Source organism: Sorex fumeus, unplaced genomic scaffold (genome assembly GCF_029834395.1).
Source record: "Sorex fumeus unplaced genomic scaffold, SorFum_2.1 ptg000047l, whole genome shotgun sequence".
NCBI lineage: Eukaryota > Metazoa > Chordata > Mammalia > Eulipotyphla > Soricidae > Sorex > Sorex fumeus.
Genome location: NW_026606104.1, coordinates 6,469,978 through 6,497,324, shown reverse-complemented (window position 1 = coordinate 6,497,324; position 27,347 = coordinate 6,469,978). Strand labels below are relative to the sequence as shown.

General features: G+C 40.7%; 1 protein-coding gene across 1 annotated transcript in view; it reads left to right on the top strand.

Annotated features, from left to right (window-relative positions):
- Positions 1 to 229: 229 nt before the first annotated feature.
- The window catches only part of FCRL4 (Fc receptor like 4), a 68,932-nt gene continuing 41,814 nt past the window's right edge, over positions 230 to 27,347 (top strand). The window contains exons 1-7 of the mRNA XM_056122815.1: positions 230 to 233; positions 2,921 to 3,172; positions 4,873 to 5,142; positions 5,488 to 5,772; positions 9,475 to 9,502; positions 11,577 to 11,659; positions 11,877 to 11,945. Coding sequence (XP_055978790.1) covers positions 230 to 233; positions 2,921 to 3,172; positions 4,873 to 5,142; positions 5,488 to 5,772; positions 9,475 to 9,502; positions 11,577 to 11,659; positions 11,877 to 11,945 — 991 coding nt within the window. The remainder of the gene's footprint in view (positions 234 to 2,920; positions 3,173 to 4,872; positions 5,143 to 5,487; positions 5,773 to 9,474; positions 9,503 to 11,576; positions 11,660 to 11,876; positions 11,946 to 27,347) is intronic.

Sequence of the window (27,347 nt, the reverse complement as noted above, 5' to 3'; positions counted from 1 at the left end):
TGTCCTCCTTTAATTTATTGGATAACTGTGTCACTGTTTCTTTGAGTTCATTGGACATCTCCATTACTTCATATCTGAAATCTTTATCAGAGAGGTCCTTTAGGTGAGTAACACTTAATGAGGCTTCTGGACTCTTTCCATTGTCCTCTCCTTGTGGTGGGGATTTGCGTTATTTCTTCATGTTGGTGTGGTGGTATGGAGACTGAGATATTAAACGATATTGCAGGGTATGCGTAATTTATCTATGGCTGTGTGAGCGGCAGTCAGCCCAAAATTTAAGCCACGCCCACTTCTGAAGCGGCCACACCCCCTACGGGTACCTGGTGTGTGGGACGGGTACAACCTGAGGGATGGCGAAGACCAGGCTGCAGCGTTGGAGATGGAACAGAGAGAGGCTCAGGGATGGGAGGCAGCCCAGGGTTCTAGAGAACACCTGGGGCGAGTGCACGGGGAGAGTGAAGTCCGGGTTCAAATAATGACTGACCTGAGGGATGGAAAGGACCAGGTGCAGCGTTGGGGAAGAACAGGAAGAGGCTCAGGGATGGGGGGAGGCCCAGGGTCCTAGAGGACACCTGGGGCACGTAAGCGGTGAGAGCAAAGTCCCAGGTTCGAATCGTAATTAGTTATTCCTAACTTTAATATTTAGAGAGACTATTCATGTTAAGTCATAGTGTTTTATTTGTTTTACTTATTTTAAATTTTTTTTATTGCTTACGGTTTTGTAATTTAAATATTGATAATGATAATTTCCTATGTACATAATTGTAACACCATACCCATTACCAGTGTACCTACTTACCTCCCCCCAAAACCACTGTCCCTCCCTTCCAATGCTGCACCCCAACCGTCAGCACCAATCAATTCAGTTTTGTGGATCAGTTGTTCCATTCTGTTGTTGCCTTTGACCCCTTATTGCTACATTAAGTCCCACATTTAAGAAAGAGAGAGCTAGAGAGAGGGAGAGAGAGAGAGAGGAAGAGAAAGGGAGAAAGGGGAGAGAGAGAGAGAGAAAAGAAAAGGTATAAAACTCCCATAAAAAACCAAAGACACCATTTCTTGGCATCTATCCCCAAAATACAAAAACATGAATTTAAAAGGATATTTGCTAACATCCGTTTATTGTAATACTTAGTAGTCAAGTACCGAATGTCCACTAGGAAATTGTTTTTGATACTGTTTTTAAGTCTTTCACAGGACAAGAATAGAAGGGTTTTTTTAAAATTTTTTTAAAGCACCATGATTTACAACAGTTAATGATAGGATTTTACTATTCAAAAAAACATTTGTGGTCCTCTATTCATTGCAGAGCTATCCACAATAGCCCAAATCTGGAAACAATCCATGTCCAAAAACAGAAGAATGAGTAAAGAAACTATGGTATATATGCATAATAGAATACTTAGAATACTTAATTATGAGCAAGACAAAATATTGCAATTTGTTGCTACATAGATGGATTCAGAGAGTATCATAATGAGAGTAGCAAAAGGAGAGAGACAGATACAAACTTATCTCTCTCATATGCAAGATAAAAAGAAAGATAGTAAGAAAATATCAGTTGGTCAAGGAAACAGATACTGAGAACTAGTCTACAGAACTGGGCTTACAATCGTGGGGGAATAGGGAGGGAGAAGGGTCATTTTGAAAAAATATTTGAAAAGATTAAGGAGGGGGGACATTCTGATGAAGGTTGTGATATTGAAATATTGAATCCATGAAACCCTATCATTTTCAAAAACAATTTCCTTATTTTATTTTTCAGCACTGTGATTTACAATACTGCTAATTTCAGGGTTACGCATACAATGTTCCAACACCACACTCCCCACCAGAGGGTCCATTTTCCTCTCAATGTCTCCTCATCCCCTTGCCATGGTAAACTCAGTACTGTAGATCAGTTCTAGGTAATGGACTATTATCCAGAGAAGAAATAAACTTCTCAGATTTTCAAACCAGTGGTTGTTTAGCATTTGGGGACAAGGTTCCCACCTAAGTCAGACTCTTCTTCTGCACAGATATTGGGACGTATCCTTTAGAAGACAATACTTTTCCATTTTGTTTATTTTGTTTTGCTTTTGTTTGGGGGCCATACCATGGTTCTCTGGGCTTACTGCTGGCTCTGAGCTCAGGGATCACTCCTAGCAGGCTTGAGGGGCCCTATGGGGAGGCAAGGATCAAACCTGGGTTAGCTGCATGCAAGGAAAGCACCCTACTCATCGGACTATCTCTCTGAAACAGACCTTCCATCCTGAGAAAGACTTTCCTGAACTGTAAGGATAGAAGAGACTGACTTTGACATTTGGGGGATATATCTGAAAGGGACAGAGAAAAAAAATTCTAAACATCAACAAAGAAATAGTGAGAGAAATAGTTTTCAATCTGTCAACGAGGAGAATTAAGCATCATTTTAATTTGTTCTTATCTTTCTACCTTTCAATTCCTGTTGCTCAATGTTTCAAAAGTAAGAGGACAGCACTTCATGTGGAACCCATATTTTATCATTATGCAAGAATGTTTTTGAAATTTGAACAATTAATTAAGGAAATTATTTACCCCAGCATTCTCTCACTTTACACATCAGTCTGCTCACCTCTAGCTATTTCTTGTGTAAAAATACAACTCAGTTCCTCATGTAAAATTTAAATCAATTATTATACTCCCTCTATTTACAACTGCATTCCCATACATCCAGACCACACAAATGTTCACCTTAGAGGGGTGCCAATAACACAAGGAACCCAGGTAAAATCTACTTTAGGACTTGGGCCACCTGAAAAAGTGAGGAAACTGTGAGTATCCCATCCCTGATCTTCCATGGGGCATTGTGTTACCAGGGTTGCACATGAAAAGGCCAACCCTGGACGCAGGGTTGCTGCACGCAGGCACCTCCACTTTTGACTCATTTCTCTTCTCTCCTTAGCGACTGCACATCAATCAGTGATCTCCATCCGTCCGCCATGGACCACCTTCTTCAAAGGAGCTGCAGTGAAAATGATTTGCAATGGATCTGATGATTATGTAACAGGGCAAACACAATATATTTGGTATGATCATAAAAATATACGAGATAAAACCACAGGAAACAACCTCACAGTCCGTGATTCTGGAATGTACAGATGCCAGGCTCCGGGCTCACTCCCAAGTAAGCCTGTGAATTTGCTGTTTTCTTCAGGTGAGAAAAGTAATTAGATAAAACTTTGGAGATGGTTAAGAAAAATTTTAGCTTCCTAGAGTTTTTAAGAACTGAGTTTCTTCATTCCACTTCACCTTAGCTATGTGAGCTTCATCACTCACTTTGTAAATGTTTTTCAAACTGCTACTGATATTAAAGTTTAAATGTCTAATATTGGCGCTGGGGTGATGACTCAAGGGGCTGAATTTCATGCTTGTCAGGAGACCTAAGTTTTATCTTCATACCACATGCTGCCTTAAGCAGCATGTCGTGTGCCCCCTGAGCACTGAGCTAGGAGTAGCCCCTGAGCTTTACTGGGTATGGTCAAAATAACCAAAACGAGCAATTAAAGAAATGTCTAATATTAAGCAATGAATGTTTTTTGTTAAAAAATTATTTTATTTACTTTAATGTAAAAAAGCCATAACTGTTGATACAATTCTAAAATTAAAACTGATTAGATAACAAAGCTGCAATATAAAAAAATCAGCGGGCATAAAAAATTAATTTATGTGAAAATTATTATATCTCATCACATGGTTATTAAGTCTTTTTATAAAAATTTATTAAGCTGCTTGTTGCTTTAGGAGGTGTCATTGCCATGTATGTGACTTTGTGGGCCAGAAACTTCAGAATCTAAGGTCTGAGCCAATGAGTTGACTTGGTAGTGGCTATGACAGATGGATGTGACTGCCGGGGCTGTTGGAAATACAGGATAAATGTTGCAGGATGGGGGGTGGGGATAAGGCTACCCACCTCAACTCAATAAAAAAAAATCAAAACATCAGCCTGGACACCGGGTACCTGAAACAATTTACAGAATATTTGTAAAGCAGTGGAGTTGAGACATTTGAGTCAACATGGCTGCAGCCTGTGAGAGGTGGGTCCAACGAATGTTCCTACATACTACAGACAGCAGTTGAAGGAATGAGTTAGTACAAAAGGGTTCAAAATAAAACTCTCTTAAATCATACCTTTAAGAATTTATAGATACCAAAGGGAGAAATTACACCTATACGAATGTTATGAAGTGAAAATGCCATAAAACACGAGTTCCCTAGTAAGTAATCTCCAACCTCATGCATGGATCCTAGGTTCTGTCCCTTTTCTATGTCCATTCTTCTCTCTAACTTTAATGAACTTCCCATCTTTCTATTTTTGTCAACTTTAGAGATAGACACCATGGACATTACTCTAGAGAAAGAGGCACTCACGCAGAGACACAAAAGACAGCCTTAACCTATAATTAGAATCTGAGGAGCATGAGAATTTCCATGGAGGACCATATTCACAAACCCTTACTGTGTATTTGTGTCTGTGTTAAGTATGCCATTACACTTTCCGGAATATTTCTCTAGAGCTTCTTCTTAGGTGAATCTTGCCCTGAGACAGGTGAGAGTTATTGATCTTTGCCATATTCCATGACATTAAGGTTATGATCACATTCCATCCCACCTATTACTCTCCATTTCAAAATCAATATATTTTTGAGTTAGTTTAGAAAATTTAAAGATATGTGCTAGAGATTTATTTCAGAGTCACATCTAAAGCCTGTCATGCTGATTTAGAAGAAAATAAGAGAGCAGGGAGCAGGAGACTAAACTCTGTAGACAAAAGAAAAAAAAACCTTTGAAATCCATGACACTCATAGGGAAGAAAGGCACCATAAATGGCATGTCTTATTTCCCTGTGTTTTCCAGGTTCCCTTATCCTTCAGACCCCAACCTTTGTGTTTGAAGGTGACAGCTTCATTCTGAGATGCAAGAAAAGAGGAAGAGGAAGAGGAAGAAGAAAAGAGTTGACTGATGTGAAATACATCCGGAATGGGAAAATTATTTCTAATTTTAACAAAAGCTTAGACCTTTTTATACCTCAAGCAAGGTTAAATGACAGTGGCTCATACCAGTGCATTGGAATTGAGAATAAAATGTATAAATTTAGGTCAAATTTTAAAATTATTAAAATTCAAGGTAAGTACTTTGTTTCACATGGATTTACTTAGTAATGTCAGGGTGGGGAAATAGGTTATATAATTTATATATCAACATCAAAAATATTTTTTCAAATACATACTAATAGTTATATTAATATATAATATATATAAATGCCATAAATGAGAGGCCTAAGGTCTATAGGAAGCATAGAAAATTGAGTGACTAGAACTTAACTAACTTTAGAAGAAAAATATGACAGAGGTGTGGATAGGTTGGTCTTGCTGTGTGCATGAAATTTCCTAGGACTAAGTATTATTAAGCTTGTCTTTACCAGATTTGAGTACCATTGTACTGAAAATATCATTTACCTCCTCTTTCAAGAACTATTTCCAGATCCAACACTGAATATCACAGACCTCCAGCCTGAAGAGGGGAGCTCAGTCACACTGATCTGTGGAGTACAGCTTCCTCCGGAAAGACAGGACACTCTACTACACTTCATCTTCTACAGAGACAATGGGGTTGTGTTGTCAAAGTGGAGCAGGTCCCCAGAATTCCAGATCTCCAACATCTGGAGAAAAGACTCTGGAGTTTATTGGTGTGGCGCTGAAGCTGTGCTCAACAACATCTCTAAGCACAGTCTTCCGAGACAGATCCACGTGCAAAGTGAGCACTGGGGGCCAGGCTTGCTGGTGTAGCTCCTATTATAAGAATTACCCCTTAGCGATTTATAATTTTCAAACATATTCCCTGTTCCATAGATTGCTTTTTCTTCTCTCTCTCTCTCTCTCTCTCTCACTCTCTCTCTCTCTCTCCCTCTCTCTGTCCTTTTTTGCTGTTAAGAAAGATTTTACTTTGTAATCTCATTTGCTTTTTCCTTCTGTTGTCTGAGTTATAGTGTAAGCCATAATATCATTATAAAATCAATATCAAGGAGCTTTTGCAAATATTTTTCTAGTTTCATTTTCAGGTAATTATATTTAAATCTTCAACCCATTTTGAGTTAAGTTTTTTGAGTACTTACAACAGAGATCAAGTTTCATTCTTTTGCATTTGAATATCTAGTTTTCCCAGTACCATCTACTAAAGATGTTATCTCTTCCCCAAGAACTTCTCTAAGAAATGTTTTGGCTCTCTTGTAAAATAATAGTTGACTATATGTACATGGTTAATTTCTGGAATCTTGGTTCTATTTCACTGGACTCTACTAATACCACTCTATTTTAATTACTAAAGCATGTAATATAGTTTGAAATCAGAAAGTACGAGGTCTCATGCTTTATTCATTTATATTAGAAATACAAAGGGTATTTGGGATCTTTAAAGTTCCATGCAAATTTTAAGATTATAAAAAAAAACTTGTATAAGAATGCCGTTGGATGGGATGAAAGCTATAGTACAGCTGATAAGTCTATAAGTCTTGCATTCAACCAATCTGTGTTCCATTCCCCTTCCCTTCACCCCTCACCCCCACTTCCACATCTAGTCCTCCAATCACTGCCAGGAGTATTTCCCAAGTGCAGAGCCAGGAGTAATTCCTGGGCATCACAGGGTGTGGCCCCCAAACAAGGAAACAAACAAACAAACAAGAATGACATTAGAATTGTGTTAGGGATACATTGAATCTATGAAGAATTTCACATGGGAATTTAAATTGTCTGAACAGTGCAATATCATTCTTTTTCTCTCTTTTAATGTTCTACGATGCCATTATGATGTGAGAGATATCTTTGGAAATTTAACTCCAACACATGAAAAATTATTGCAAAGCTAAACAATTTGGACCACTTTAAATTGAACAGCTTCTGTACAGCAAAAGAAAAGAAAAAGAATGAAAAGACAATCTACTGAATTGGAGAAGATATTTGTACACCATACATATGACAGGGAGCTAATACCCTATGCAGATAAAGAAATCATACAAATTAACTCCACACACGAAACCCAATAAAAATATAGACAGAAGACTTGAATATACACTTCTCCTAGAGGGAATACTGGTAGCTGACATATAAAAAGATGTCCAGTATCACTGGTTATCAGGTTTTTAAGTCTTTATTTTATTATTATGTTTTTATTAGAGGAAGGTCACACCATGCAGTGCTTGGGGCTTACTCCTGGATCTGTGCTCAGGGATAACTTCTGGTGGGGCTCGGGGATCATATGGGATGTCAGGGATCCAAACTGGGTTGGCTGCATGTAAGGCAAACACCCTATCCCTTGTATTATTGCTCCAACCCCAGAATTTTCACTCCTGTCTTTACCATTTCATGCTGAATCACTCCCTGTTAGACACAGGGTTGAGCTGCCCACAAGTAGAAGTCACTGCCTGTGCCACCCCAGCCAAACCTATTTCTCAAGGATGCTCGAAATACTGACCCCTTTACTTTCCTCTTCTCCCAAGCCCTAGCCTTAGAACCAAGCTGAGGAAATCCTAGGACATCATATAATTCCAGGTCCAACCCTCTTCTGCTGTAACTCAAGTAGATTCTTTCCTTTAGTAAAGAATGGAAGTACCTCTAGGAGGATTGACAAGAGCAAAAGTACCGCCATTGCTGTGGGAGTCACTTGGGGACTGTTCACCTTTCTTCTCCTGACGTTGGCTCTGCTGTTTTACTGCTGGCACCAGAGGAAATCAGGTTTGTGCCCTTTCTCACCTCCTTAGAGCCGTGTCCTATTCTGACTCAGATATGGCAATTCATTACAAACTCAACACCTGCCCTAACACTGTACTCTACTTTGCCACCCCAATTTCCACACATTACTCACTAAAATTTTTAAACACTTGCTGTGGATCAAGGTGTTTGCATCCAATCTGTTTTATAAGTCTGAAGCGAGAGAGAGTGAGGAAGTAAAAATTTTCAAATAAAGTTACAAAAGCTTTGAAGTTACCTTTAGTATTTTCTTTAGCTCTAATTAAAGTTAATAACATACTTGGGTTATCTTAAATCCCTCATAGATGGACAGCAAAACACACTGAGGGGTTCTGTGCAGGAAAGACAGAACAGGCATTTGACCAATCATCCTTCTTCGTCCTCAGAGACTTCACTGAGGCAAACCCAAACCTCTTGCCCTGTGCTCCACAGGCTATTCCTTCCAAATGCTTTTGACTTAGTTCAAGTCAGGGTAGTTTCAGATGTCATAAAGTCTGGTATACCAGACACACATCCAACCTTTTTCGGATTTAGAACAATTAGTAGGCAGGGGTCACACCCACCAATTGACACCCCCCCCCACCCCGCGCCGTGTAATCCCATCAACAGCCAAGACCCAGAGACTATAAAACCCAGCTCCCAGAAGAGAACAGTGCAGAGTCTCCTGTCCCGCTCCTGGCTGTCCTCGCCAGGGCCCCTTGCAGGGGGGCGGGTTGAGTTTCCCTCCCCTCCCCGAGCAGAGTTCTGGCAGCCAAAGACCTCTAGAACCGGCCACAACCATGCTGAGACCACTCTCCACACCCATGAAGGTACCGGGGCTGAGCATCCTCCACCCAGATCCTGCATCTTCCAGTAGGCAGGGGTCACACCCACCAACTGACACACACAACCCCCCCACCCCCGCCCCGGGCACCGTGTAATCCCATCAATGACCAAGACCCAGAGACTATAAAACCCAACTCCAGGAGCACACAGCCACATTCACAGCCACACGACATCTTATCTCATTCTTACTTTGGACAACTTGGCAGGCTACCGAATGTAACCTGCCCACACGGCAGAGTCTGGCAAACTCCCCGTGGCATACCCAATATGCCAAATACTAGTAACAATGATGAGTTTCATTCTCCTAACAATGAAAGGGCCTTGAATATGGCACTTTAAAATTTCAGGGCTAGGACGAAGGAGACGTTACTGGTGCCTGCTCAAGGCAATCAAAGAACAACAGGATGATCGTGATAGTGATCCACACATTTCAAGTTTATCTCTTATTTCAATTCACTTCAGTTTACTAACTGTCTGAGAGCACCTCTGTACCTGACCTGTCCTGGATGTGGAGCACTTTGGACATTTGGCCATAAGTCTCCTTGACAATCCTGAGTTGGAGCCTGAATTTTGCCTGTGCTTAACCACAGATGGACTTGAGATCAGCCTATAGTGGCTGGTTCTATCGGATGTTTCCAAGGTAGCAACACAGCCTTGAGCAATTGCATATTCATGCAGGAAGTGAACTTTTGCCCCTAGCAAGATAAGTGTTATGTTCAATCCTATTTTGCATCATTCTTTTTGGGAATCCAGGGCGGGGCTAGGTTTTAATTGTTTCCCCACCCACCCAAACCTACCCCTTGTGACCTCTCTCAGGCAACTCTCTTGTGTGAGGTTTTGGGGAATGAGTTCTCTCTGCTGACACAACTACCTGTGCTTTGTTTTACAGAAGCTGGTTTTCCAGGAGACAACGCAAGGTAAGGACTCACATTGGTCTCTGGTCTCAAGCACTGTAGCACTCTCCTCCAGTTGTTCATCAATTTTCTCCAGCGGGCACCAGTGACGTCTCCATTGTGAGACTTCTTGTTACTGTTTTTGGCATATCAAATACATCACGGGTAGCTTGCCAGGCTTTGCTGTGCGGGTGGGATACTCTCGGTAGCTTGCCGGGCTCTCTGAGAGGGCGGAGGAATCAAACCTGGGTTGACCACCTGCAAGGCAAACGCCCTACCCACTATCGCTCGGGAATAAATTTAAAAATACAGAACAGTGGGCTTGTAAAACTAGATCAAGATAGTTTTCTACAATTTAGACCTATCCTTAGTTCCTTTTCCTCCCTTTTACTTTCCAATAAACTTTTCTACTTTCCAAAAAAAAATTATTTTCTAATATAGCTAAATTATCTCAATAGCTAAATTATCTCAATTTCATATTTCTTAAAATGATAAAAATCATAGTTTCCTAAAATTATTCCAGAAGTTCATACTATAGATTTGATCACTGCTCCATTTTGAGGCAACATAATTTACAATATTGTTAACGATAGAGTTTCATGCATACAATGTTCTAGCGCTACAACCACTACCAGAGTCAGTTTCCCTCCACCAATGTCCCTATCCAATCTGTTCCCACTTTCACTCCCTGCTTCCTTGAAAACCAACTCTCAGTTTCTGTTGTCTTTGGTCATTTATTCTCACCTTAACAAGGTACTTTTATAACCCACATATGAGAGAAGTCTCTCCATTTGACTCTCTCCATATGAGTGACTTTACCAACTTGATACCCTCAAGTTCCATCCACTAGGAGAAAATTAATAAATGTTGGTATTTTTTTAACCTTTCCTGTAGCTGAGTAGTATAGTCCATTTTGTGTGTCTGGGTATTTTTATTATCCAGTCATCTGTTCTTGGACACTTGTGTTGTTGCCTATTATTGACTATTGTGAATAGTGCTAAAATGAACTAGAAAAACATTATCTCTCAAAACACTACTTTTGGGCCCTTGGTGTAGGTCTCCAAGATGTAGAATTGCTGAGTTTCATGAAAATTCAATTCTTAATTTTTTTAATAGTTTCCATATTGTTTTTCATAGAGGCTGAACCAGTCAACAGTCCCACCGACAGTGAACAGGGGTTTCTTTTTCCTCATTATGTTACAACACTGGTTGTTTCTATTCTTTTTGATAGTATGTATTTTACATAAATTTGTATCAGTTTCTTATTTGAAAATGTATTCATGCATCTAAATGATTATATATATAGACTTTCTAGGTCAGCACAGAATATTTCTTGCGCAAATAATCTTAGGGACAATTTTTGTGCTGCAATTGTGCTAAATGAACATTTGTTCTACACTGTTTAGAGAATTCTCTCTTTCCTTTCTTCCTTCTTTTTATGTATAATCACCAGACTCTGTGCCTTTACCTTGGGTTAAAAAAAAAGTCTTACACCTTTCTTTGAATTATGGAAAAATTTTTGTTAAGTCATGGCCAAAGGGTTGGAGAAATGATAATGTTTAATTCCTTCTTCAATTTTTGAGAGTGATATAAAGATATTAAACCACTACCTAGTGATAAAGAGCCTAGTTTTTATTGTTTTTTAAAAAATTGAGGGGACTGGAGTGATAGCACAGCGGGTAGGGCATTTGCCTTGCACGTGGCCGACCCAGGTTCGATTCCCAGCATCCCATATGGTCCCTCGAGCACCACCAGGAGTAATTCCTGAGTACATGAGCCAGGAGTAACCCCTCTGCATCGCCGGATGTCACCCAAAAAGAAAAAAAAAGTTGAGAGTGATCATTTGGTCTATAAGATGACTGTCAGGGACATTCTAGTCTTGATTCCAGATTGCCAGCCCAAACCATCATGTCCAGAATTTCTAACAAAACAATAATCTGATTCCAAATAGATCTAATAAGGCTTCAGTTAACTCATTCAGGATTTTCAGTTCTCAGTGACTTGTAATACCCACCTTCTCCCCCATTCTCTCTGTCTCCCCCACTCATTGCATAATCATGTATTCCAGGAATAATCATGTATTTCTGTATTTTTACAGCAGCTGTCCCACACCAAGACCAAAAGAGTCACCTCAACACATGTGTCCTGATGCTATGGAGTTACAAGTAGTGGATGGCAATGGTGAGGATACCCAGGCAGGAACGTGTTCCTGATCTGATCCAGGGGAATAAAATGTGCTTTTTGGCTTTACAAAGGCCTCTGGCCTCCCGAACTAACCCAAAGTCAGGAACTCCCCATACATAGTTACTTTATCTATATTCAGGAATAGACAGCTGAAGAATTTGCAACAAGTACCACTGACTGGAGCAGACTAGAAAGTGTTGTCTTTTCTTTCCAGCACACCTCAAAGAGGGAAATATGGTGTACTCAGAGATCCAGATGATTTGTGTTAAAGAAGAAGGGAATGGTAAGTTACTGGAGAGATTCTGGCCACAAACATAATTTTCTGTTTCTTCCTCAATACATATTACTGAGTACATCCTGTGTGGTAAGTACTATTTCAAGTGCAGAGTAAATCAGTGAGAAAAAACAATAAAATCCCTACTGTACTGTGCTTAAATTCTTTATTTTTTTAATATAGGAGTACTGCTATTTATTCAGCCATTAATTAAGCTGATTGAATTGGGCATGAATTCCACATTACTTTTTTAATTCAGTATGTTAATTTTATTTTATTAAAAAATTTTATTATTATAATTTTTAATCACCATAAGATACAGTTACAAAGCTTTTCTGTTTGAATTTCAGTCATACAACAATCAATCACCCAACCCTCCACCAGTGCACATATTCCACCACTAAGGTTCCCAGTATACCCCCTATTCCACCCCTCCCCCTGCCTCAATGGCAGACAATCTCCCCCATACTCTCTTTTGTATTGCTTGTTATAAATAGTATAAGATGTCGCATAGCCTCGAGAGCGACCATATGTCCTGGAGTTCTAAAATTTTAGATAATTAGGGTCTGTCCGGAGAAATCTCTGCAGCAAGCTGCTTGGTTTGGAGATCCTTTTGTATGTCTCTGGATCATGACTGTTAATTATGAGCTTAAGTAGCAGTTTTGGGGCAGTTTGTGGGGATGATCTCTAGGGTTCCATAGGGACATGCACTTCTCATTGGGTTCTGAAAGTTGGTGGCCACAGGGGGCTTTTCGGGGACAGGTGGAGCGACGACCCCTATCTCCGTCTGAGGCGCCCCAGTGAAGTCAGCCTGACTTAAAGTCTGGAGGCATCTCTGTAGGAAGCTGTTCAATTCAGAGATTCTTTTGTGTGTCTCTGGATCATGGCTCTTGTTTCCATCTTTCCCAGAGAAATAAACTATTGCATAAGCCCTGTAGGGTCTGACTGCGGCTTTTGATCTCTTTCGAGATTTATGGGATTCTGAAATAAGGTGAATAAATGAGCTTGAGTAGCTGAGCCAGAGGTGAGACAGAGACAGAGACAAAGACAGACAGAGAAAGAGAGAGGGAGAGAGAGAGAGAGAGAGAGAGAGAGAGAGAGAGAGAGAACAGAGAGACAGAGAGAATGTCCAAAAGGTTTTCCTCATGGAGCATACACATGAAGGAACTTTCACAGTAGCTTAAAAATAATCAGGGAAGGAGTGGAATGAAGGTCCTGTAAACAGGAAGGAGTAAAATGAATGTTCTGTAAATCAAAAAAGGGCAAGAGTTAAAACTTAGAGGAAAATTATGTCTCAATATCTGGTAATGAAAAGGAACAAGCTTTCTTGATGTGGCATTATACGAAGTCTTTAAAGATGGAATGTGGAAAAAAGCTTGAAGAAGGCTGGGTTAAGAAATAGTAAAACAGGCTGGAGCAATAGCACAGTAGGTAGGACGGTTGCCTTGCACGTGGCTGACCTGGGTTCAATTCCCAGCATTCCATATGGTCTCCCCGAGTACTGCCAGGAGTGATTCCTGAGTGCATGAGCCAGGAATAACCCCTATGCGTTGCTGGGTGTGACCCAAAAAGCAAAAAAAAAAGGAAAAGGAAAGAAAAAAAGAAGTGGTAAAACAGAAATGTAGAGGCATTGTAGGATATCTTGTATGTTTAGGGTTGGGAAAACATGGCAATCAACAGAAAGGCCTCAAATGTTTCGGGCTCAGTGGCTTCCAGTTTCTGAGGAACAGTCTAAAAGACTGGACTCTGGGAGAATTCTAATAAGCCTGGTTCAGTGTTTCTCTTTCTCTCCAACAGTTAGTACTTCCACAACATCTCCAGAGAATACAGTGAGTATTGTTTTCTTGTTATTTTCTCTCCTACTTTTTTTTTTATATATGTCTTGTCTATCTTTCCAGTACTTCTTTATTTCTTTCCACCCAGCAGACTTCAGTTATCTACTCGGACGTGAAGAAGACACAACTCCCAGATGAGTCATCAGAAATGATCTCCTCTAAGGATGAAAATCCCACAGAAAGTTTCTAGGAATGTCCTGCTTGTGACATGTCCTGAATTCAAAGCAGCCATTCAGTGAAGTTTTCAAGGTCCTTGAAGTGATCAACCAGTTCCAGATTTCTTCTTTTTTATCCATGTGCATTTATTCCCAAGGCTTTCTTTTTGTTTGTTTTTGGTTTTTGTTTTTGTTTTGGGGCCACACCTGGTGGTGCTCAGGGGTTACTACTGGCCCTGCACTCAGGAGTTACTCCTGGCGGTGCTCAAGGGACCATATGGGGTGCTGGAGATCAAACCTCAGTTGGTCACATGCAAGGCAAATGCCATTCCCAAGACTTCTGACTCGTCTATTCTGACTTGGTGATTGAATGGTCAACTGAAAGACTGAACAGGGATTTTAGAAAAACAAATTAGGAAGGAGAAGAACTGTTGTAAATCAAATGCACTAATTTTGGTAAATTGGTATTTACACATACAAATGATGAAAAGGGGCAACAATTGCTTCTCCCACTGGGGATCAATTGTGTCTACTGGCTTGATAAATCATAATAAAGATATAGGTCATTCCCTTCCACTTAGACTGTTCACACCAGCATTCCTTAACCACAAGGTCTTGGACCGGTGCAGTACCAAATTTGTAAAAAGGTTGAAAACGACTGGTCAACTAGGTGACAGCATATAGGAGAAAATGTTGAAGAAAGCTGGTTTACTCTCTCTGAGTACAGTTGCAGATAAAAGATTTGCTCTAACTGGTTTACAGAGAAAAGAATTTAAAGTAGGATATTAAGTACTTTACTAGATAATCAAAATAACCATAGAATCATGCTATAAGATGAGCTTCCAAAAATTTAAACATAATTATGCTAATTTTTAGAGAAAAATACATATATAAAATCTTAAAGTTAAATAACATAAAGAAATAAAATTGAGTTGAAAATACCAGTACATAAACTGATGATGAATTTTTCGTTTTTGAAAGAGATATTTATGTCATTTGTGTCCTTAGTCTGTGCACTAAAAAGATTGAAATAATTATCAACCCATAAGCAATAAACACCTTAGCACACACTGTAATATCTCAATACTATTTATCACTCAAAGGACAAAGGACTACCTTTCCTATAGGAGTTACTAAATAGTTGGTGCGAGAATTCTTTTTGTATATTAAGAAAGAATGTAAGCGATAGTACAGCGGGTAGGGTGTTTGCCTTGTACATGACCAACCTGGGTTCAATCCCTGGTATCCCATATGGTCCTCCAAGCACCACCAGGAGTAATTCCTGAGTGCAGAACCAGGAGCAACCCCTGAGCAACGCTGGGTGTGACCCAAAAAGCAGAAAAAAAAGAAAGAAAGAATGTGAGAAACCACAATTTTGAATGGATGTTTCATATTCCACCTACTAGTTAGGTAAATAGAAAATATATAGCCTAATATTATATATCTCTTGATGGAAGCATTTAGCATTATCCACAATATCTGACATTCATGACAAAATATCAATACTGAATCCAAACAGTTTTCTAGAGCTTCTGCCAGTTTACAGGGACTAGACAAACGAATATATTAAATGCGATTTGCTCATAATATAGCAATCAGCAATGTCTAAACTGAGAAATTTCTCTAAGACAAGTGCTCTGGTTTCTTCAGCAAATAAATGTTAAATAAAGGAGAAAGAAACAAAGAAAGAAGAAGATTGGAAGGAAAGAAAGAGGAAGGAAATACTTAGAAATTAAATGACTTGAGATCTATTAAATGGACAGAACTTGTTTTTATCCTCATACAAGCAAATGCAATTAGGAAAAATAAAATCACATGAAATACTAAGTGAAACTTGTGCATTGGTATAGTAAGAAATGTTGTGTTTGGGATATAACCGATAATGTTGTTGTTTTAAAGAAGTATATCTCTTTTTAAACTCAATTGAAAAAGTTTATAGATGAAATTATATAATTTGCTAAAAACAATGCAATAAGAGGATGTGAGGGCGATCTGGCTGAGGCATCTGTCACCCCACTGATTCAACCAGGGGTGATTCAGCTGTTTTGACTGGCTAGGCAGATCAGTCCTTACTCTCTCACTGCTCCATGTGCATCCTCAAAAGCTGAGCTCAGACGGCCTTCCCAGAAAAGAGACAAAGAGACGGACAGTTCTTCTGTGCAGGGTTTGCAAGTAGCTGCACTCCCCGGCTAGAACCTTCAAACAACCTCAAAAAAAATTCAATAAAAAGCGTAAGGGAAATGGCTAGGATGTAGATGAAATGGGATTGGTTGTGTTTACATAATTTCTGAAATTGAGTGATGGGTCTTTTGTGAGAGGAAGAGGGGCTTATATTAGCTTATGCTTTGTATGTTTTTAATTTTCCACAGTAAAACTTTCAATAAAAACTTCATTTTATCACTTCTTGTGTTTCCACCGTCTCCCTACTTTGACAGTCGTGAATCCCTTATATGTCTTCCTCCCTTCACCCACTTCTCAGTACTTGAGTCATGGTGCTTTCATCTTCCTATAGAAAAAGCTGGAGTCAGATCTACATGCCCACAGAGTTTCTACATAACTTTTCTTCTGTTGCCTTCCTGACATCACCTCCTGCTAATTTCCTTTTTGTCACTTAGCTGTAGGCACTCTGCAAACTCCATGCAATATTCAAACAAGATCTTTGCCTGGGTTGCTCTTTCAGAATGTATCCTATCAGATATTCACCAAGACTGTGAAGCCCACCTCAAATACTCTGTAACATGCAAAAACTTGAAACTTACTTTCAAACTCTTATCTTTTTCAGCACCTTATTTCCCTTATTCTTTTTTGTTTTATACTCCATAGTACTTAACACATAAAACATAATGTAAAATTTACTGTTATGCATTATTGCACATCACTTCCTCTGGAATGCAAGTTTTCTTATTCCTTTCATTTTGGGAGCCACATTCAATGGTGCTCAGGGGTGATTCCCAGAAGTACTCAGGGAACCTATGCCATGCCAGGAAAGGAACCCAGGGCACCCATATGCAAACGATGTCCAGTCTTAAGGGCTATAACCTCTGCCTTTCTATTCACTTACAAATCCCAAACAACTATGCCAGGTACTAAGTGCTTAATAAGCACTTTCAAATTAATGTTACCTGTTTCATTGAGAAAAATTACTCATTTCTTTTGTGATCTTACACAGGCAATCTGCTCTCAGGTGGCAAGCTGCTCCTTACCAGGAGTCTGTTGAAAGCTCAGGCTTATCCTCTGTGTATATCAGAGGATTTAGATTTGGGTACATTGGTCTTGTTGAGCAGCTGCTTATATAGCTGAGTTCAAACATAGTTTCTTCTTCTCCCAACAATGCCACTTTATATACAGACCCTTTGAGTCATCTGGGGAAAGCAGTTGCCCAACATTCACCTAAAGCAGGCTGTAAAGTCCCCTGGATTACTCTGCAGCAAGGCATTTAGTAAACTTCTCATGGACACATATTGTTTCATATGCTGTGTCTTTCATAGAGTTCCACTCATATTGCTTTTACTTTAGTCTTCCAGTTCCCCTTCTTCATTTTAACCATGTGTCAGTGGCTGGAGCCAACCCAGTAACTGAAGGTGATTTCAATCTCTTCATTCTTGATCTTCTGCTTGGCTTCCCACTCCTGCCACAGCTCTTCTCAGAGCCGGTTCTCCTCCTCACCGTCTCGGTCAGGCAAGAAGCTTATATCCACATCTGGGTTCTTCCCCAGCTTCCTCTTCTTGGTAGGCACCTCTCTTTCTAGTTCCTCATCATATAGGGTCACCCCCTTCTTGTCCTCCTCTCCACCTTCCTCCTAATCCTCCTCCAGGGTGAAGGAGAGGCTGGAGATAATTTTAATAATAAATTAATTTTAATAATGTAATAATTTTCCATAATTACCACACCATGTTTGATGGGGTTCAAACAGTAGGCAACAAATAATATATATATATATATATATATATATATATATATATATGCCTCAAAGAGAGCTCAGCTACTGAGAGTATCCCACCTGCATGGGCAGAGCCTGGCAAGCTCCCCGTGGCATATTTGATATGCCAAAAACAATAACTATAACAGGCCTCATTCCCCTGACCCTGAAAGAGCCTCCAATCATTGGGAAAGATGAATAAGGAGAGGCTGCTAAAATCTCAGGGCTGGGTAGGTTTCTGGTGCTGGGCCACGCCTGGTGGGAATAGGTTTCATGCCTTGGCCTGTTCCCCCTGGCAGCCCGGTGATGCAATCTTCCAGAGGCCACTGGACAGTCAGATTTGGGCCTGCAGTGACGAGACACATGATGAGATGGGGGTGGAGCCGGCCCTTTCCTCCCCACCCCAACGAGACCCCAAGTTCCCACCCACAAACGGCCTCTCTGGCTCCTGATCAAGTTGCTTAACAGCCATGATACCAGAGGCTCAGAAACAAGTCTTGAAACCCAGCAGCTTTTGGCAGAAATACGTCCGGACCCCACGGTAGGTTACTGTCGCTGGGACATCCCAGGGGGGAAAGGGTGCTGTCCCTCCACCTGCTCCCCCTTGGCGGCTCTGGGGCTGCCATCTGCCAGAGGCCATTGGAAGTCAGGTTTGGACCCGCAGTGATGAGACACACAGGGCCTCACCAGATGGGGGTGGAGCCGGCCCTTTCTTCCCCATCCCAACAAGACCCCAAGTTGCTACCCACAAACGGCCTCTCTGGCTCCTGATCAAGCTGATTAATGGCCATGATCCCAGAGACTCAGAAACAAATCTCAAAACCCAGCGGCTTTTGGCAGAAATGCGTCCAGTCCCTGCAGTAGGTTACAGGCACTGGGCCAACCCAGGTGGGAATAGGTTTCATGCTTTGGCCTGTTCCCCCTGGCGGCCTGGTGGCCACCATTCTCCAGAGGCCACTGGACAATCAGGTTTGGGCCTGCTGTGACGAGACACATGGGGCCTCTCGGGATGGGGGTGCATCCGGCCCTTACCTCCCCACCCCAACGAGACCCCGAGTCTCTGCCCACGAATGGCCTCCCTGGCTTCTGATCAAACTGCTAATGGCCATGATCCCGGAGACTTAGAAACAAATCTCAGAACCCAGTGGCTTTTGAGAGAAATGCATCTGGCAGTAAGTTACTGTCGCTGGGCCACCCTGGGGGAAAGGGGTACTGTCCCTCCACCTACTCCCCTTAGGCGGCTCAGTGGCTGCCAACCTCCAAAGGCCATTGGACAGTCAGGTTTGGGCCCTCAGTGATGAGACATGTGAGGTCTCACGGGATGGGGGTGGAGCCGGCTCTTTCCTCCCCACCCCAACAAGACCCCGAGTCACCCCCCAGGAATGGCCTCTCTGGCTCCTGATCAAGCTGCTTAACGGCCATGACCCCAGAGACTCAGGAACAAATCTCAGAACCCAGCAGCTTTTGGCAGAAATTCCTCCAGATTTAAGTGTTAAAATTTCGGAATTTCAAAATCACGTGTCTACTACTGCAGCCACGCGACATCATATGTTATTCATAACCAGCAATAGAAAATAAATCGTCTACAGTTGCCTTTTCAGCAGAACTGAGTGTTGGGGTAAAATCCCAAATAATAATGGGTCTGATGTCAAAATATTGAATGTAATCAAAGTAGAGAGAGAGAGTAATGTGGAAATCATCTGCCCCACAGGTAGGGGGAGGGTGTGGAATGGGGGTATACTGGGGTTTTTGGTGGTGGAGAATGGGCACTGGTGAAGGTACGAGTGTTTCATTGTATGACCAAGACTTAGACCCGAAAGCTTTGTAACTGCTCTCACGGTGATTCAATACATAAAATTATAAAAAAAATAAATAAATAAAATCTCAGGGCTGGGACGAATAGAGAAATTACTGGCGCCCACTCAATTAAATTGGTGAACAACAGGATGACAGTGATGCAGTGATACAGTGATAGTCTTCCACTATTGTTATTTTTCCAAATGCTAAGCCTCACAGTCTAGATCATGAATTAGGATAGACATCATTTCTCGAAAACTCCATACTCTAGGTAATGTGCACCACTTGATGTGGTATTAAAAGTTCTAAGATGGCAGAGTTTTCTTCACATCCCTTCAAGGTCTCCCCAGAAAAGTGCTCCAGAACTGTAATTACCATGTACATGATGCATATATACTGTGACTGTCACTGTCCTCCCATTGTTCATCGATTTGCTCGAGCGGGCCCAGTAACATTGTGAGACTTGTTACTGAGTTAGGCATATCGAATACGCCACGGATAGCTTTCCAGGCTTTGCAGTGCAAGCAAGATACTCTCGGTAGCTTGCTGGGCTCTCCGAGAGGGGCGGAGAAATCGAACCTGGGTTGGCCATGTTGGTTGTGTGCAAGGCAAATGCCCTACCCACTGTGCTATTGCTCCAGCCCACATATATACTGATTCTGGCAACTTAAACTCAAATAGACTTATTTTCTTCTATCAACTTATCCTAGAGAACTCTTTCAAAGAGTCCTAGTGAGCTTGTGTTCATTGATCCAATATTCTATCAGCTGATCTCAGTATTCACCTTGGTAAAAATTCTGAATTTAATGTAAAAAGCAGCTTCAATAATGAGTGGGCCTTAGGTACTTCTTTCTTTCTAGATTAAAGCTTTTATTCAGCAAAAACCAATTTAGACAGCAACAATTTATTTATGTAATGCAATAAAAGGATTCAAGAACTTATACAGATGAGCTTGTTGATGTGTATTTATCACATATGATCCATTCATATTGACACTCACTATGCATCAAGAGACCTCTCCTCTCCACATATCGAAAATAAAGTGGTGATGAACACCCAAGTATATCTGAAAGCATAGTAGAAAGGGAGATTGGGAACAAAAGAAATGATACTATTCTAAAATGAACTCTGGTTATGATAGAGTCCCAGGATAGCAAAGATAAATTTTTTTAAAGGTTATTATCTCATTCTGTGTTATATTATACTAAACTATATTGTATTCTGCTATAGCTACTAGAATACAAGACTATATTTGTCATCAGGATAGTACAGGAACAAGGTTATATAATAAAATAATTGATATATTCTATTTATATATATATAATTGATGTACAATTAGAAACTCAATATTGCAGTGTCTCACCTAATTCCTCCGAATGTTGCATTTTAGTGCCATGATTTAATCCTCCACATTTGCTCCACAATAATCTTCTAGAAATGTATAGATCTTTATTGGTTTTCTCTCTCCGTGGCAAAAGCCTTTATAGCTTGTGTTTTTTTTTAGAAGTTCTACCTTTTACTATTGTACTTTATTGATCATGTGTATTTGTCACTTTGACCAAGAACTTCATTCTTGAATCAAGCTAGAAGTCTAGCTAAATGGTCTCTATGATCCCCCAGTTCATATTTTTGATGATCCTACTCTGCATATCACCAGCCTTCTGTTCACATCAGCACCGTCCTAGTTTCTTGACACTGTGTGTAATAAAATCTCTGAAGCTGGGTGTGAACTTGAGATACAAATGCAAAAATAGTTACCACACAAAAGTGAGTTCAAGAATCTCAGAAAGAGGCACCCCATATAAAAATATCATTTATGCATAGGAAAATGCACATTTTGACTTCCAAGAGGCATGGAAAAAATAATATCTTAAATTTACATAAATTAGAAAGGCAAGGGGGAAACCTCAAACCAGTTGGCGTCTATAAAAATGAGCACTTTCATTCTGAAAGGAAGTCAGTTTGTTTGCCCTTCTACCCTGAGAGCAAAAGAAACCAAATTTCTCTGCAAGAACTTCTTGCCCACAACCACAAAGCAGAAAATAGAAGTAGACACAGAATGTTACTCTCAGGACTCAGTGAAAAAGGACTCTTCTTTCAAAAAGCATTTTTTTAAAAAGCTATCAACGTACTAGAATATAAGGCTTTGTTCTGTTTTCATGGCTCTTTGATGTCTTTTTCAAAAAATTGTTTCTCAATATACAAAAAAATTAAAATTTCAATGATTAGCATAATTTTTTATCTATCATTATATTTTGCAATGTCAACTTTAGCTACAAATAAATAAAGCATTTCACTTCTATTGAAAAACTGAAAAAAGAAACTATATTTTACAGACTGTACATGCATATGAACTGTATCCTTAAGAGAGAATGAAAATGCTGGGGCTGAAAGATTTTACAAGGAGTCAGGGTTGGTGAACCTGGGCAGTACCTGGGATTGAACCAGCATTGGAAGAGAGCAAGACAAGTGCCTTAACCTTTGTACTATCTCTTGGGCCCAACATTGCCTTTTCTTTTCTTTTCTTTTCTTTTCTTTTCTTTTCTCTTCTTTTCTTTTCTTTTCTCTTTTTTATTTTTTCTTTTCTTGTCTTGTCTTTTCTTCTCTTTTCTTCTTTTCTTTCTTTTTCTTTTTTCTCTTCCTTTCCCCCTTTCTTTTCTTGTCTTTTCTGTTTCTTTTTTCTTTCCTTTTCTTTCCCTTCCCTTTCTTTCCCTTTCCTTCCTTTCCCCCTTTCCTTTCTTTTCCCCCTTTTGCCCTTTCTTTACTTTCCATTCCCTTTCTTTATTTTTTTATTTGGAGCCACACCTAGCAGTGCTCAAGGCTTACTCCTAGCTCTACACTCAGAAATCACCCCTGACAGATTCAAGGGACCATTTGGTGTGCCAGGAATTGAACCTGGGTCTGCTGCATGCAAGTCAAGCCCCTACTTGTACTATCTCTCCTGTTCAATACAGTCATTTCTTAATGTGGGAACATTCTACCTATACATCTTACCTTTGAATTACTGAAAACTGAAAAAAAAAAAAGACTGAAGAGTAAAGAGACTCTCAGTCGCCATAACTTTCCATTTCCTTCTATGTTAGTTTCAGCATAGTTAGCTAATACAGGGGAAATGAAAAATGAATATTGTTCTTAGTTAAATTTTTATGCCATTCTTACTACTCTTGAAGCAAATCTATGGGAAAAAAGTATATTAAACAGAAAAATATAGAATTATAATCTGCAGTTTAGTGTAATATAGTGGTAAGAAAGAAGAGTGATTCAAGATGGGTGCCAACTTTTTATTTGGAAATTTTAATTTCTTTTTGAGGGGGTGCCACACTCAGCAATGCTCAGGGTTTACTTCCAGCTCTGCACTCAGGTAGATGTTCAAGGGACCAGATAGGATGCCAGGAACTAAACCCAGGTCAGCTGTATTCAAGGAAAATGCCTATCCACTGTACTATCGCTCTGGCACTCGTATTTGGAAATTTTAAATATATTGCAGTGATGGAGTGATGGCACAGTGGTAGGGTGTTTGCCTTGCAAGCCGCCGACCTGGTCAAGCCACGTTCAATTCCTCTGCCCCTCTTGGAGAGCCTGGCAAGCTACAAAAGCTACCGAGACTATTTTGCCAGCACAGCAAAGCCTGGTATGCTACCCATGACGTATTCGATATGCCAAAAACAGTAACAACAAGTCTCACAATGGAAATGTTACTGGGCCCGCTCGAGCAAATCGATGAACAACAGGAGGACAGTGCTACAGTGATAAAACATATGAAATTTTCCATTGAAATTTTTTCTTTAATATTTATTGAATAAATATGCAATCACCTAGTGCTTTTTCTTAATTTTTCATTTTAAGGAAAGGTAATTTGGTAGAAAGACTGGAGAAGAAAAGGAAAATAGAACTTTGAAAGAACAAGATGCTTTTGTGTAGTACCTTTCCCAATTTTTAATATGCTAAGTGCATGTTATCTCCTTTGGTTTCTCACACCAACATTATTAGATTTTAATTATTTATCAATGTCAGTCAGCTTTAAGTGGCTGAGCTATGATGTCTCTGTTGATGGGGCTTGGCTTCCTTCACCTCTTGGTCATGATAGAACATTGGGTGCAATGTTCCCTCCAGAAAAATAACTAGTTATCTGAGACACAGGAAGGTCATGTGAGATGATAAATACAAAAACTAACTGAAAGAGAGGGGATCTGATAGTACAGCAGGAAGGGTATTTACTTTGCAAGCATCCTAGTCAGAGTCTATCTCTGGCACCCCAGTTAGTCCCCCAAACCCTGCCAGGAGTGAACCTTGAGCATACCCTGCTGTGGACTCGAAATTAAAGAAACAAAAATTCCCTAACACAAAGTGAGTTAAAGACATATAGTAGGTCTCAAAATGTAAAATACATGACAGAAAATATAGATGATGTACTCCAAGAATCTCAAGGATACAGATTTCTTTGCAGACTCACCTCTAAATCAAAAGAAACAAAAGCAAGAAGAAAAAACTGTGAACACATCACTTAAAAGCTTTAAGTACAAAACAATTGTCCCCCCTCCCCAAAAAAGCAACATGGACATCAGGAGAATATATTTGAACTTCGTACATCTGAAAACGGGTTAATATCTAAAACAATACAGTGAACTCACGCAACGAACCAATAAACACAAACGAAGCAAGCCAAGTTTTTAAAAACTGGCAAAAAAAAAAACCCTGAATAGTCAATTCTCCAAAGAATATGTTCGGATGTCTCACAGACACATAAAATTGTTCGATATCATTGATCACTTGATCACTTGATATCCCGTTACATCAATTTGCTCGAGCAGGCGCCAGTAATGTCTCCATTCATCCCTGTCACGTGCTACTGTAGCCCAAAGGTGACTTCTCTCTCCAGGAACACGAAGAGCCTCAAACTGATCATTCAGGGTCTTGACAAAGAAGAATGACCATCTCTTAGGTGGGCGGCCATGTGATCTTTTGACATCCTGTGGAATCCAGTCAGTAACGTCTCTAGTTAGCTATTTCTTTGATGCTCTTCCAAGCCACTCTCTTTCTCCTGCACAACTCAGGTCCTAGGAAGTCATCATGTTGACTTCTCAACCTAGGTACACATAACTGTTGCATTCAGAGATGTCCGTTCCATTGAGAGCAAATGGAACATCAGGAATGAGACCATTTCACATGAACATTGTCTTCATGAGATTCAGCTGTAGTCCAACCTTTCCACACTCATGGTCGAAGTCAGCCAGCATTTGTGCTGCTTGGCTGATGTTTGGTGATATTAGGACGATGTCATCAGCAGAGGTGGTGTAGTTGCCGACCATCTATCTTCACTCCCATTTCTTCCCATTCCAGTCGTCACATGATGTTCTCGAGGGTGGCACTGAAAAGTTTCAGTGAAATGGTATCACCCTGCTGAACCCCTCTCTTGATACGGATGATCACTGCCTTGTAGAATGGTGAGATCCTGGTAGTGAATCTGTAATACAGCTCACGGAAGATCCTGATGTATTGAATTTGAATGCCCTGTTTGGATAGGGCTTCGATGAATGCTTCAGTCTCAACAAAATCAAAGGCCTTCTTTAAATCAATGAACATTAGACAGAGCAGCATCTTGAACTCCCGAGAAACCTGAATGAGCTTGGTTAACATGTGGATATGGTTGATCGTGTTGAATCCTTTTCTGAACCAGCTTGCTCTCATGGTTGTCCTTCATCTAGTGGTCTGCCAATCCTATTCAGGATGACTCGAGTGAACAGCTTGTAGACAACAGACAACAGGCAGATTGGGCAATAGTTTCCAGTGTTGTGCATATCTCCCTTCTTGTACAGTCCTGCTGGTTTTCCAGCAGGAAAGGGGAAAGGAACCTTGCATTCAGACAGGTAGCATGTGAAGAGCTGAACCAGTGTATTGAAGAGTACTGACAGCAGGTTCTTCAGGTGTTCGAGTCTGACCTTGTCTGGGCCAGGTACTGTTTGCTTCTTTACCGACAAAATGGCATGTTGGATTTTGGAAGGGAGAATGTGAGGAACAAAATATCCATCCCTTGCAATAATTTGGTATGTGGGCAGGTGTACATGGTTATCGAAGAGATCCGAATAGAAGTCATGGATAATCTTCTCTATTGCCCTTCTGGAAGATGTGATAGATCCATCAGGACGTTGGAGGGCAGTCATCTTGGTCTTGTAGTTGGTAAAGGACAGATGGACGTTGTGAATTCTTTTCCTGGCTTCTGCCACATCAGCCAGCACTTCTGCTTTTCTCTCTTTGAGGTCTTCCTTTAACATTTCTCCACACTGCTTTGCGAACTTGGACATTTGCCTGAAGCTCTCACCCAGCCACATTGGCAAATGAGCTTGAGAGTTTTCGAAGACAGGTGTCTTTTTGTGGCTTTCTCTCTCTCGGCGTTTCTCGCACAATGATGGAGGTGCTGAAGCAGTCAATCATATTCTTCATCAATGTTGTCAATGATGGCATCTTTCCATGTTGCTGCAATAGTGCCAAAGAGCTCCCAGTTGGTGGTCGTTCTGGGAATTCTCTTCTTAAACTTTGCAGCCCTTTCTCCCCACTCTGTGAAGTAGAATTTTGCAATTCTCCACTACTTCCACTACCCAGCCACCACCATGCTCCAGGCCACTTTCCGGAGGCTCAGGCTGAGTCTCATGCTTGAGTGAAGCCCCATAGAACCAGGCAAGTGGAACTTTGTGACCTTGGACTGTAGGCTCAACGGGACCCGGAAACAGAGATCCTCTGACTGCTCCCACTAATCTCAGGCAACCCAGTGATCACAGCCAGAAGCCCCACCTTGCCCTTACCAGATAAATACCTCATCGGCCGACCTCCACTACCTCCACTACCTTCACTACTCAGCTGCCACCACACTCCAGGCCTCTTTCCGACTGCACAGCCACAAAGCAGCCAGGCAACACATCAAAATACACTTAATACCCATCTTCCAAGATTACTGCACCATATTTGATGGGGTTCAAATATGGTTTGAACCATGGGAACACCTGGAAGGGCGATTAGAGGCCGCTCTAAAAACCTCTATCCCTCTCGGAGAGCCTGGCAAGCTTTCGAGAGTATCCCACCCATACAGCAGAGCCTGGCAAGCTATCCATGGCATATTCGATATGCCAAAACCAGTAGAAACAATGGGTCTCATTCCCCTGACCCTGAAAGAGCCCCAATACGGCAGTATTAAGAAGGATGAGGAAGGAGAGGCTGATAAAATCTCAGGGCTGAACTAGGTTGCCAAAATGAACAAGGACTAAAATGACTGGCTGTACTTTCAATGCACGTACGCTGGCAAAGCATGCATCCATCAAGGACCTGATGGTGCAAGCGCAAAATATCAAGTACTACATCATTGGTCTGACCGAGACGAGAAAGTATTAACCACATCACACTATTTTCGACATTGGAGAACTATTCCTCGGAACTTGTGACAGAAGAGGTGTCGGCACATGATTGCCACTCTGAGTTCATCATGTCAACCAAGACCATCCATGGTAACTCACAGTTCCAGAAGGCTGAATCTAAACGTTGGACATGGGAGTCTCCCGGTGGACAGTTCCACAATGAAAATGACCACATCATATTCAATCGATGGTTTTGCCTGACCAATGTTGCTGTTGTCCCAAAATTCCAAATGGGATTGGACCACAGTCTCCTTCTCCTTCAATATCATTATTAGGGGGGAAAAAAATCAAAGCACAAT